This window comes from Nicotiana tabacum, chromosome 15 (assembly GCF_000715075.1).
Source record: "Nicotiana tabacum cultivar K326 chromosome 15, ASM71507v2, whole genome shotgun sequence".
In the NCBI taxonomy this organism is placed as follows: domain Eukaryota; kingdom Viridiplantae; phylum Streptophyta; class Magnoliopsida; order Solanales; family Solanaceae; genus Nicotiana; species Nicotiana tabacum.
This window is the reverse complement of record NC_134094.1, coordinates 82,661,835-82,672,771: the sequence shown is the minus strand read 5'-3', so window position 1 is coordinate 82,672,771 and position 10,937 is coordinate 82,661,835. Positions and strand designations below refer to the sequence as shown.

The 10,937-nt window shown below is 34.7% G+C and overlaps 1 protein-coding gene and 1 non-coding gene across 2 annotated transcripts; both read left to right on the top strand.

The window, feature by feature from the left end:
• Positions 1-302: 302 nt before the first annotated feature.
• On the top strand, positions 303-2,534 carry LOC107812923 (uncharacterized). The gene is made up of 2 exons (XR_012699326.1): positions 303-363; positions 2,149-2,534. It is a non-coding gene; the product is annotated as an uncharacterized LOC107812923 (transcript).
• A 3,479-nt stretch (positions 2,535-6,013) lies between these two features.
• LOC107812918 (small ribosomal subunit protein uS7-like) lies at positions 6,014-8,751 on the top strand. Its single transcript, XM_075230926.1, has 5 exons — positions 6,014-6,132; positions 6,227-6,355; positions 7,425-7,696; positions 8,097-8,300; positions 8,488-8,751. Exons 2-5 carry the CDS (start codon positions 6,254-6,256, stop codon positions 8,540-8,542), a joined length of 633 nt encoding a protein of 210 aa, XP_075087027.1. The 5' UTR covers positions 6,014-6,132; positions 6,227-6,253; the 3' UTR covers positions 8,543-8,751.
• The last annotated feature ends 2,186 nt before the right edge of the window (positions 8,752-10,937 follow it).

Sequence of the window (10,937 nt, the reverse complement as noted above, 5' to 3'; positions counted from 1 at the left end):
TCGAGGACAATTTTGACCCTATTCAATCGAAACAAATCCTAGGTAAGGTGTCTGAGAGGAAAACCCGAACAAGTTTAGGGGTGTGTGTATGATTTTGGCCTTAAAAAAAAGGATATACAAGTTTAAGAATTGCTCTTTTTCTTTATATAGACTCTTGTATATATTTTTTCTATTTTGTTGTCTCTTTATTTTTTCTGACGCGAGTGTCCTTAAGTCTACAGCGTTGACAAGGGATACAAAAGTAATTACGGAAAGCTTCACTATATATATGTACTCATTAGTGTTTTACTTCAAAATCCATTAGCGTTGTGTGAGCTTTCGTTGGCCGTCGTAGCTTTCAACTCGTTCCTCCGCTCTTCCAAGGTAAGCTATTTTTCTTTCCCCCCAAAACAAATAAGTGTTGTTTCAGTATTCTGTTTTTAATGTTTTTTCATTCAGCTGTTTTTCTTTTGGTCAAATTCTATAATAGGACTCAATCTTTTAGCTCAACTTAGATTTGTGTGCTTGATCTAATAATAGATCTATATTCTAATTGAATTTTTCTGACTGAATGTTGCATGCTGATAAAATGGGTATTTGAAAAACAAGTTTGCATTAATCAGAGAAGAAGGGAACATGTGTATCAAAATCATTGTTCTTTTTATTTTAATTATCTCATTGCTTAGGGCTAGTGTGAGCACCTAATTTTTTATTTGAAAACAAGAACTTGTTTGTGTGAAAAAAAGGTGAAATCTTGCCTTTTGGGTTCACTCATGAGGTTCCAGGAACAATATTGTTGATTGGGTGTAGGTTTTTTTTCTCTTTTTGTATACTTACAAGAATTATAAAAAAATGTTCCCTTATGGAAAGAAGTTTCATTCTATGCATACAAAAATTGTTCATAGCAGGCTGAGAAGAAGGAGGTATATAAGGAAATAGCCTGCAGAGAAAAGAACCATTAACCTAGGTTGAAAACATGTGAAGTGGATACGCTCCTCTGCCTAGTTTCGTCATTTTAGTTGGAAAGGATATGTGAGACCTGCAATAATGGAAGCTCCTAACTTACTTTGTGTTTGTGTCCGGTTACCTCCAATGCTTATCTTCTGTCATTGAAAAGAAGAATTTATTTGTCTGAAAAAGGTGAAGTCTTGCCTATAAGCAGTAGCGGACGCACGTGGCGGCAAGCGGGTTCAACTGAACCCGATTCGTCAAAAAATAATACTGTGTATATGTATAAATTAGGATTAAAGCTGCGTAAATTTTGTATAAATATTTTATTTGAACCCACTTGACAACTACTATTTTACGACTAAAGTTATGTACTTCTAAGATTGAACCCGCTTGCACAAAATCCTGGGTCCGCCACTGCCTATAAGTGCACCCATGAGGTTCCTGGAACAGTATAGACGATTGGGTGTAGGTTCCTTAACTTTTCATATACCACTTTTACCTGGAATTTTTCCCACCATATTATTTAAAACTACTACATTGTGGAATAGATGGATTCTTGATACAAGAATTGTTCAGAGCAAACTGATCAGAAGGAGGTGTATAAGGATAAAAACTTTGAAGTCGATCTGCTCCTTAGCCCTATTTTGGTCATCTGAGTGCTTCTGGTTGGAAATGCATATGTATTATTTTATAAGCTAAGATATTTTCGTAAAATACAGTGCCAAGGAGGTACCATAAAATACAGAAGGATATCAGCAACTGTACTGTTGGAAATGCATATGTGAGACCTGCAATAATAGAAGCTTCTAAATTTCTTCTGTTTGTGTCCAGTTACCTCCAATGCATATTTTCGGTGTCACTGCTGTGTGTCGTGTGACTCATGTCTGTTTGCTGTATCATTCATTATATACAGGTTGCAGATAGATGAAAAAAATTGTATAATATACTTAAATTAAGCTGCACCTATTGTGGCTGATGAGTAATGGGCTCAGATGTTCTGAACTCACTGATTTAAAATATTGATCTGCCTCTGATAAAATGCTTTAGTATGTCAACATGTTGAGTGTTGTTTCTTTTGCTTATTGATGGTTCTTAAGTTATTGGAATGCGAGGTTTTGGAGTGCTTTGCTTCTTTCTACTAATGTTTTATTTGACCTCCTCCAAGGTGTTTTCCATTATTTAACTATGGTTTCTTAAAAATATATTCTGCATTTGCAGAATGGAATCTGCAACCAAGCATGCGATTGTGGTGAAAGTCATGGGTCGTACTGGATCCAGAGGACAGGTGACTCAGGTGAGAGTCAAGTTTCTTGACGACCAAAACAGGTTTATCATGAGAAATGTCAAGGGACCAGTCAGAGAGGGTGATGTTCTCACTCTGCTGGAGTCTGAGAGGGAGGCCAGGAGATTGCGCTGAGGGCATAATTATGAATGCCACATTGAAATTGCCTTGAGTACTTGTACTGGCTTTGATTTAGTCTTCGGTTTTGTTTGCTCAGACTCATAGTTTTGGACATGATTGTCATGTAATTTGGGCACTTAAAGTATTTGGAATAGTTTATAGTAATATTTTGCATCAATGGTAATAACTTATATTATATGTTTGTGTGTGTGCTAGATTGACATCCATCTATCATGTCAAACCTTTTCTGCGGTTGTTCCATTTCTTTGAATTGGTTCTGTAGAGGCAATGGGTTCTGACTTATATTTGAATTCATACCATGTTTGGTATCTTTTGCTGCTTTTGTTCTTGATAAGAGTGTTAATTGTTTAGTTCATAATGTGATGTTTTATACGTTAATGCCACACAAGAGTAGGTGATTTGTGTGGTGTCCGTGTGCACTAATTATAGAAGGACCTGATTCTTCTAAGTGTTTCTTATATTACTGTTGCGGAAATAGTAAATGCGAAAAATAAAGAACACAAGTATTTTTACGTGAAAAACACCCGGCTTAAAAGGTGAAAAAACTACGACGCTCTTCACTAAATCACTTAGCCAAAACAATATTTACAAAACTCTTTGTAAACCTAAGGATTAATTCTAATCCCGTTGTGATAACCAGCCTTTAACTGTTGCGACAACTTCAAGTTAACTCTAACTTGAATACTGTATTAATACAATTATTTTTAGAAAAAGCTGAAAGGTACAAATTGAAAACACCTACTACAATTGAACTAGAATAAAAGAAAGACGCTTGGAACTGGTTCTTTTATCTGGTTCATGTAGCTTCAGGTTCGCACACTTGAATCACACAAGAATTGCTTGCAAAATGTCTTGCTATTTTGCTCTCAACTCACGTTTAAGTTTAACTTCAGCGTTTGTGCGTACCTGTAGAATGAGAACATCCTTCAATATATAGAGTTAGTAAAATGAGAAATAACTAGAGTTTTAATGCTATTCTTCCTTGGTGGAAGAGTTCTAGCTATCTTCAACTTCTAACTCTTTCCTTATTTTGGATAGAGTTCTCTTCAAGTAAGGAGTCATGTTCCTTATCAAATATACAACATTTTCATTCAGGGATTATCAGAAATAACCACTTATACTTATCTCTTTCACGTGCATGCCTTTTGCTTGATTCTGCTCGTCACCTATGTACACTGTCCATAGACATGGTTCATGCATGTGTTCTTTTGTCAATCATCAAAACCAAAACCGCTCAGGTCAACATAATGCATCCAGCCAATATTCAAACAAGCTGCCTTGAATTATTGACTAACAAAAGCCTTCAATTTTTAGATTTTAGCCGTTGTAGCAGTTCAATAACTATAAGTACTCAATCCAAATCAAAGGCGGATTCATGCAGATTGAGCAATAGTTATTGGATGCATATGCTGCACATCTTTTTGTTAATCTAATTTTTTATATGCCGCACATATTGCATTTATGGTACATTCTCTATATTAGTTTATTTGTTAATCTGTAATTTTGTGTAAGAAACTTGCAGTTGGGGGTTGAAAAGTATAGCAAAACATTTGGTAGTATTTTTCCATTTTGTTGTCTACTTATTTATATTTTGTTAGTGGTTTGTTTTAATAGATTTTCAAGATAGCAACTTTTGAAAAATTGTTCTTCCATATTTAATGATAAAACAAAATCTAAAAGTTCTGTGATTGTCGAGGGTAATCCAGTAACTACATGTAGAAAAAGGGTTAAAACATGAAATTACTTTCATATTCTATGAGGATTGTAGGATTAGATGTAATTCTAGCTTTGCATTATTTTCAGTAATAAAGGGATCTATTAAGGCCATAACTAAATTGGTTGAACTTAGGAGACACATCAACTAAAAGTAGAGTTCAATATTTCCCAACGCAACGCGCGTTTTACTAACATCAATTGCATTGGGGATTATGGGAATTAAATATACAATAGCAAGAACAAATACAACTAAATTTAGTATATTTACCATTAAAGGGTAGCAAGCTTTTACACTTCTCAAATACGATATATTTATTCCTCAAAATTTTGCAACTTGCTTGTCAAATTTTTCAAGATGAACAACAATAACATGAATGTGATTGATATATTCATTTTACTTGTTAGTTTGTAAGTTCATAATATAACTTAATTATACTTTTAGATTCATCCAACATATTCACGTGTGATCATTCAAAATTGATTATTTGTCTAGTTGAATTATCCAAATCCGATTCTGAAGTAAAAATTACATGGGGCGTCCTATTTGGTCGTCCCTTTCTAAGTTATATCCGTTTTATTTTTCCGTTTGCATCCGTACCCAATTTTTTGTTAAAAGTATTTTTAAAAGACGATTTTGCCCTTTTTTAATAAAAGACTATTGACAAAACTGTATACTGCAGGGCAAAACTTCACATGTTCTGGTATGAAATTTTAGCAAATGAACTAAATAACTTCAGTATGCATTAGAAAAAACTAATTACAAAGTTATATACTGCAAGACAAAAACTTAAACATGTTTGGTCTGAACTTTTAGCAAATGAACTAAAAAACTTTAGCTTATTTAGACTAAAATTTTGGATAAAACTCATGACAAAACTGTAGACTGCATGACAAAACTTCAGCATATTTTGGTATGAAAATTTAGCAAATTAACTAAATAACTTCGGTATGCATTAGTAAAAATTCATTAGAAAATTACATACTGCAAGACAAAAATTTAAGCATGTTTAGTTTGAAATTTTAGCAAATGAACTAAAAAATTTAAGCATGTTTAGTCTGAAGTTTTAGCAAGTGAATTAAAAAACTTAAGCATGTTTAGTTTGAAGTTTTGGCAAATGAACTACAATAATTTCGGCATGCATTAGCAAAAACTCATTAGAAAATTACATACTGCAAGACAAAAACGTAAGCATGTTTAGTCTGAAGTTTTAGCAAGTGAACTAAAAAACTTAAGCATGTTTAGTCTGAAGTTTTAACAAATGAACTAAATAACTTAAGCATGTTTAGTATGAAGTTTTAGCAAATGAACTAAATAACTTAAGCATGTTTAGTATGAAGTTTTAGCAAATGAACTAAAAATTTTAAGCATGTTTAGTCTGAAGTTTTAGCAAATGAACTAAATAACTTCAATATGTTTAGACTGAAGTTTCGGATAAAACTCATGACAAAGCTGTACACTGCAGGATAAATAACCTCAGCATGCATTAGCATGAAGTTTTAGCTTCAAGGTGAAACAACTTCATATAAGTGTGATTCTGAAGATGAATCTGGACAAGTTTCTGATTTTTCTGATAAAGCTGCTGAGAAGAGAGAAGGAGATACTTTTTCACGAATGAGGTTGCAGATTACGCGATTAATACGTGATGCAGGTTTTACATCTTTTGTTAGGGGTGTACTTGTCATATTATTACGGATTTTTTGTCAGCTGACTACCAAATTAATAATTTTTAAAAATAGGGTACAAGTTAAAATATGACACAAATATAGGGTACGACAAATTCTCCGATTACGAATGATTAACTCCGAACATGATAGTCTCCTAAAGACGATAGTGAAAATAAAAGCGAAAGGTAATTGACTTGTAGTAATTGGATTTGGGCCCGACGACAAAGTCGGATCCAGGACATAGTAGCAGAAGCCCAATATCTACTGGGCCGAGCTATCGCATTATTGCTTTTGCCCCCTTCCTCGAAACCCTACTATAAAATTTCTAGGGCTCTAAAACACTCCCTTTTCTGATACATCAGCAGCAGACAGCAGCAAAGACTCTTTCTCCGCCGAAGGTGAACAACTCTCTCCTTATTCTCTCTCTTTATATACAAACACAAAAATCATGCGAAATGTGCGTTATTTTAACTATTAGATTTAGTGCCGCAGGTGAAGAATCGGAGCAGAGAAGAAAAAATGGACGCAGGTGTAGTGGCTGCCCCAGTAGATGCAAGCGCAGAGAATAAGGTTCACAGTGATGTTATGCTTTTCAATCGCTGGACCTACGACGATGTCCAGGTACCTTAAAAATGCTCATTTTATTCAGTCACATGTCTATAGCTGCTAATAACTCTTTCCTTTGTACTTTTTTTATTTTATTTGCACAGGGAAAATTACAGTTTATTGCGCCTGTATATTTTAATTTTGAAATTGGAAAAGTAACCTAGATTCAAGCTGAATGTACTTAGTTTTGTGTTTATTATTATATGTGGAAAATTGCTGCTTATAGAGCTTTAGTATCTAAATTTTGATATTTGAAAAAAAACTAATCTGGTTGATGTATCTTGATAATTTGTTAAATTGACTTTCCATAAGCAGAAAACTGATTTTACAACTTATAGGGCCTGTATAAAAAAAGCAGCAGTAAGATAGTAATATGCCAGATGAAAATGCAGCAAGTTGAATTCCAAGCAAGTTGGACTGGCAATACGAATCCTCACTATCTACATTGCTCCATTAAGCACTTGATGTTTTCCACATTTATACCAAGTATATATATCTCTAACAGGACCAAGAGACTCCTAAGGATTATTGGACTTATAGTGAACTTACTAACTTTACTAAAACTTTACTTTAGCAAATTGGTATCATCTATATACATCTTTTCTTTCGCTGCCATATTTTTCACTAGTTTGCATTGAATCCAGGTTATTGTAGGACTTTTGAGACTACTTACTTCTATGTGAATTTAGGTTTGCATGTCCCCCTTTAGAATGTTTGACTCCTATAGGCTGGTGTCAGATAGCCAAATAAGCTAATTCGGTGGGGAGTGGGATTAGGAGGGCAAAAATTATGGGCTTTATTTTTAGTTGGTTATTCCCTGAAATAGAAGAAGGAGAAGTAAGTAGGTGTTGCTACTCAGTATAAGTGTAATTCTTACTCAATAACATCCCGGAAGTGGAGAACGTTGTGTTAGAATTGTAAATGAAAAAAATAATGCAGACACTGGAGAGAGAGAGAGAGAGGGAGGGAGGGAGGGAGGGAGGGAGGGAGGGATCTGTTTCTGCCTTTTTTACTCAAGAGTACTATTTTTAATTTTTCTATTAGAAAGTTTTCTCCTTAACTATGATCTCACTTTTTGGTGAAGATCAATGACATCTCTGTTGAGGATTACATCACAGCAACTGCTTCCAAGCATCCGGTTTACATGCCGCACACAGCTGGCAGATACCAGGCTAAGCGTTTCAGGAAGGCCCAGTGCCCAATTGTTGAGAGACTCACCAACTCTCTGATGATGCATGGACGGAACAACGGAAAGAAGCTAATGGCTGTCCGTATCATCAAGCATGCAATGGAGATCATTCATTTGTTGACTGACCAGAACCCAATTCAAGTCATTGTTGATGCCGTCATTAATAGGTGCACCCACGCAGATGATCGGCTTTTAATTCATTCATATATTCTTCAATCTTTTATTTTGTTTTATTTTAAATGGGGGTAACAATGGGCCCATTTCTGCATCAAATGCTTCCGTATTTGCAAATACTGAACTTTGACTATCCAAAGTGCTGGTGGATCATTTGAAATACTAGTTTGAGGAGTTTCTCAAATAAAATAATGATTTTACTCACAAATCTTCAACTTTTTAAACATCTTTTCCAGGTGTAGTTCATGTCTAAACACAACTTCAGCTTTCAAATACTCTTTTCCAACTTCAACTTCAGATCCTTTTTTTCAACTTCAACTAAATATTGTTCAAATACCCTACTATTATATCTGTCTCACTGATAGCTTTGTCTTCTCCATTTGATCATATTAGTGGGCCAAGGGAAGATGCAACTCGTATTGGTTCAGCTGGTGTTGTGAGGCGTCAGGCTGTTGATATTTCTCCACTTCGCCGTGTTAACCAGGCGATTTATTTGCTGACAACTGGTGCACGCGAGAGTGCTTTCAGGAACATCAAGACAATAGCTGAGTGCCTTGCAGATGAACTCATCAATGCTGCCAAGGGTTCTTCAAATAGGTAAAATGCTTGAGATTTTGAGTGTTCTCTGATCTTAGAAAATTATAGATATATTCCAAACGTACTGCTTCGTTGTAAAATTGTATACTTGTTGGCGAACCTTTTTTTTTTTTTTTTTTCCAAATCGATTTTTTTGGATATGTGCGACTTTATTGCTTACTGCTGTTGATGATTTTTGTTTCTGCAGCTATGCCATTAAGAAGAAGGATGAGATTGAAAGAGTTGCTAAGGCCAACCGTTGAGAGGTCAATGGATCAGTATTTACTATACAGTTTTGGGTTATGCTGTTTTCTCATTTCTGTTTTCGTTTAGCACTATAGCCTGTCATGGAAATGAAAGTGGATTGGAGTAGCACCACAGCTGTTGCATGTGGATTTTAATTTCTTAAGAGTATTTTGCTTGTTGAAACTTGATAAGCTTGGAATTGTTATAGATGTCAAAATTTGAATTCCTTGGGGATCTCATTAGCATTATCTGCTATTCCTTGTCGATTTTAATTTCTCAGTGATTCTCTTCTTTTAAGTAAACAGTGAAGACATGTCCAGTAGCTTGTGCATTTTAATGTGGTGATAATTATCCTCAATAACCTTTTGGTTATATCTGAAGCATATGTGTGCTATTGTTGTATGGATGCTCTTAGATATTCTCATTGGTCCGTATATTTATGTATGGTTGAGCAAATGGATTATAGGAAATTAAGGATAATTTTAGGGACTTCAATTTTGCTTCATAACAGTACTTTACCTTTTTATGATATTACATTATCTTTTTTGTTTTGATTTTTTTTGTAACAGTACTTTTAATCTCCTTATTATTAATGTTGAAAAATTATAGTTTGACTAATTACCCTCTCCTTGTTTTAAATTCTTTTAATTAATTATATAAATACCTTATTTAACATCTTTAAGAAACTAGTCCTATAGGGCAAAGTGAGCATCTTTTTAATTTTAAACAAATTTTGTATACTTGGGCTTGAAACTATCAAGAACTTTTATTACGTGACTAACTTATAAGTGACTTGATTGAGTAAAATAATTTCTGTGATAATGCATAAAACTCAAACTATAATTAGATCATATCATCAATTTCCACTCTTCGCATTCGTTTTCATCACTCAACTAGAAGCCTTGGCTGGTTTTTGACATATACTTCTTTCTTTGGTGCATGCATGGACTGGCTTAAACACTGGATAACTAACATATACAGTGTCAGGTCTAGTAATTTGTCACGTACAACAACTTGCCAATCAACCTCTGAAAACAGGTTCGAATCTCCAGTAGTGTATCGCTAACATCTGTCTTAACACATCAAATTCTGTACTAGGTAGCTTTAGATTCTGTTCCATTGGAGTTTCCTTAAGCATTGATCCAGCGACACTCTGCCTCGGAGATCATTTCTAAAGCATATTTTCTTCGGGACATAAGGATGCCTTATCATGATTTGGCAAATTCTATCCCTAGAACATATCCTAGTTCTCTAAGATCCTTAAGTTTGAATTTTTAATGCAATGCTGCCTTAGATGTCTGAATTTCTTGTAAATCATGGCAAGTAAATCATCTACATAGACAGATATAAGAACAAACTTGTCGTTGTTGAGAACCAGACTTCAACAAGACTTGTGTGAACTTCAAATTCCATTGCCTAGAGTAGTTTACATACCCTATGCTCCCCCTGACAACCAAATTCTTGAGGTAAAGTCATGTAGACTTCCTCAAAGGGATCACCATTCAAAAAAGCATTATGCACATCTATTTGGTAAATAAGCCAGTGTCTAAGAGCAGCAATGGTTATAACAGTTCTCACAATAGTCATCTTACCTACAGGATAAAGAGTGTCATGGATAAATCTATGCCCTCTTGTTGAGTGTAGCCCTTTGCAACTAATCTAGTTTTGAGTCTTTTAACTGTATCATCAACATTGTATTTAATTTTGTACATCCATTTGCACCCTACACCCTACAGGCACCTTGCCAGGAGGCAAATCAACCATATCACAAGTGGAGTTTTGTTCTAGGGCTTTAATCTCAAGCTTCGTTGTCTTGACCCATCTGTCATCTTTGATAGTTTGGGAATAAGAAGTTGGTTCAGTATTTAAAGAAAAAGAAGCCAAAAAGGACCAAAAATATAAAGAAAGACGAGAATAAAAGACAAACTAGTGTATGAGATAAGGAGAGGAATAAGAGGTAGAAGGTAAATGTGGGTGGACATAATCAGTTAACCAAATAGAACACTTGGTAACCCTGCCAAACTCTTTAAGTTGTACAGAATTTATGGACTAGATAGCTACAGTATCTGTGTAATATTAGGAGAAGAAGAGGGTAAGACAACATAACTAGGTAAAAAGGAAGAAAAAGAATCAGGAAGAATAGAGTCATGGAAAGTGGAAGGAAGTTCTGGCGAGTCAGAAGAAGAAGCAGTAAGCTCTGTTGATTCATGAGAAGAATCAGACATACTAGGTGGCTCAGGAATAGTATTATCAATTACTATCTCAGTGGTAGGGAACAAGTCTGAGTCAGACTGAGCAGGATTATAGTAAAAAATAACAACAAATCTGTGTTTAGGATACTTAAAGAAAATATCCCTTCTTTGAACACAACATCCCTGCTAACTATAAACTTATTAGCAACAATGTCAGACA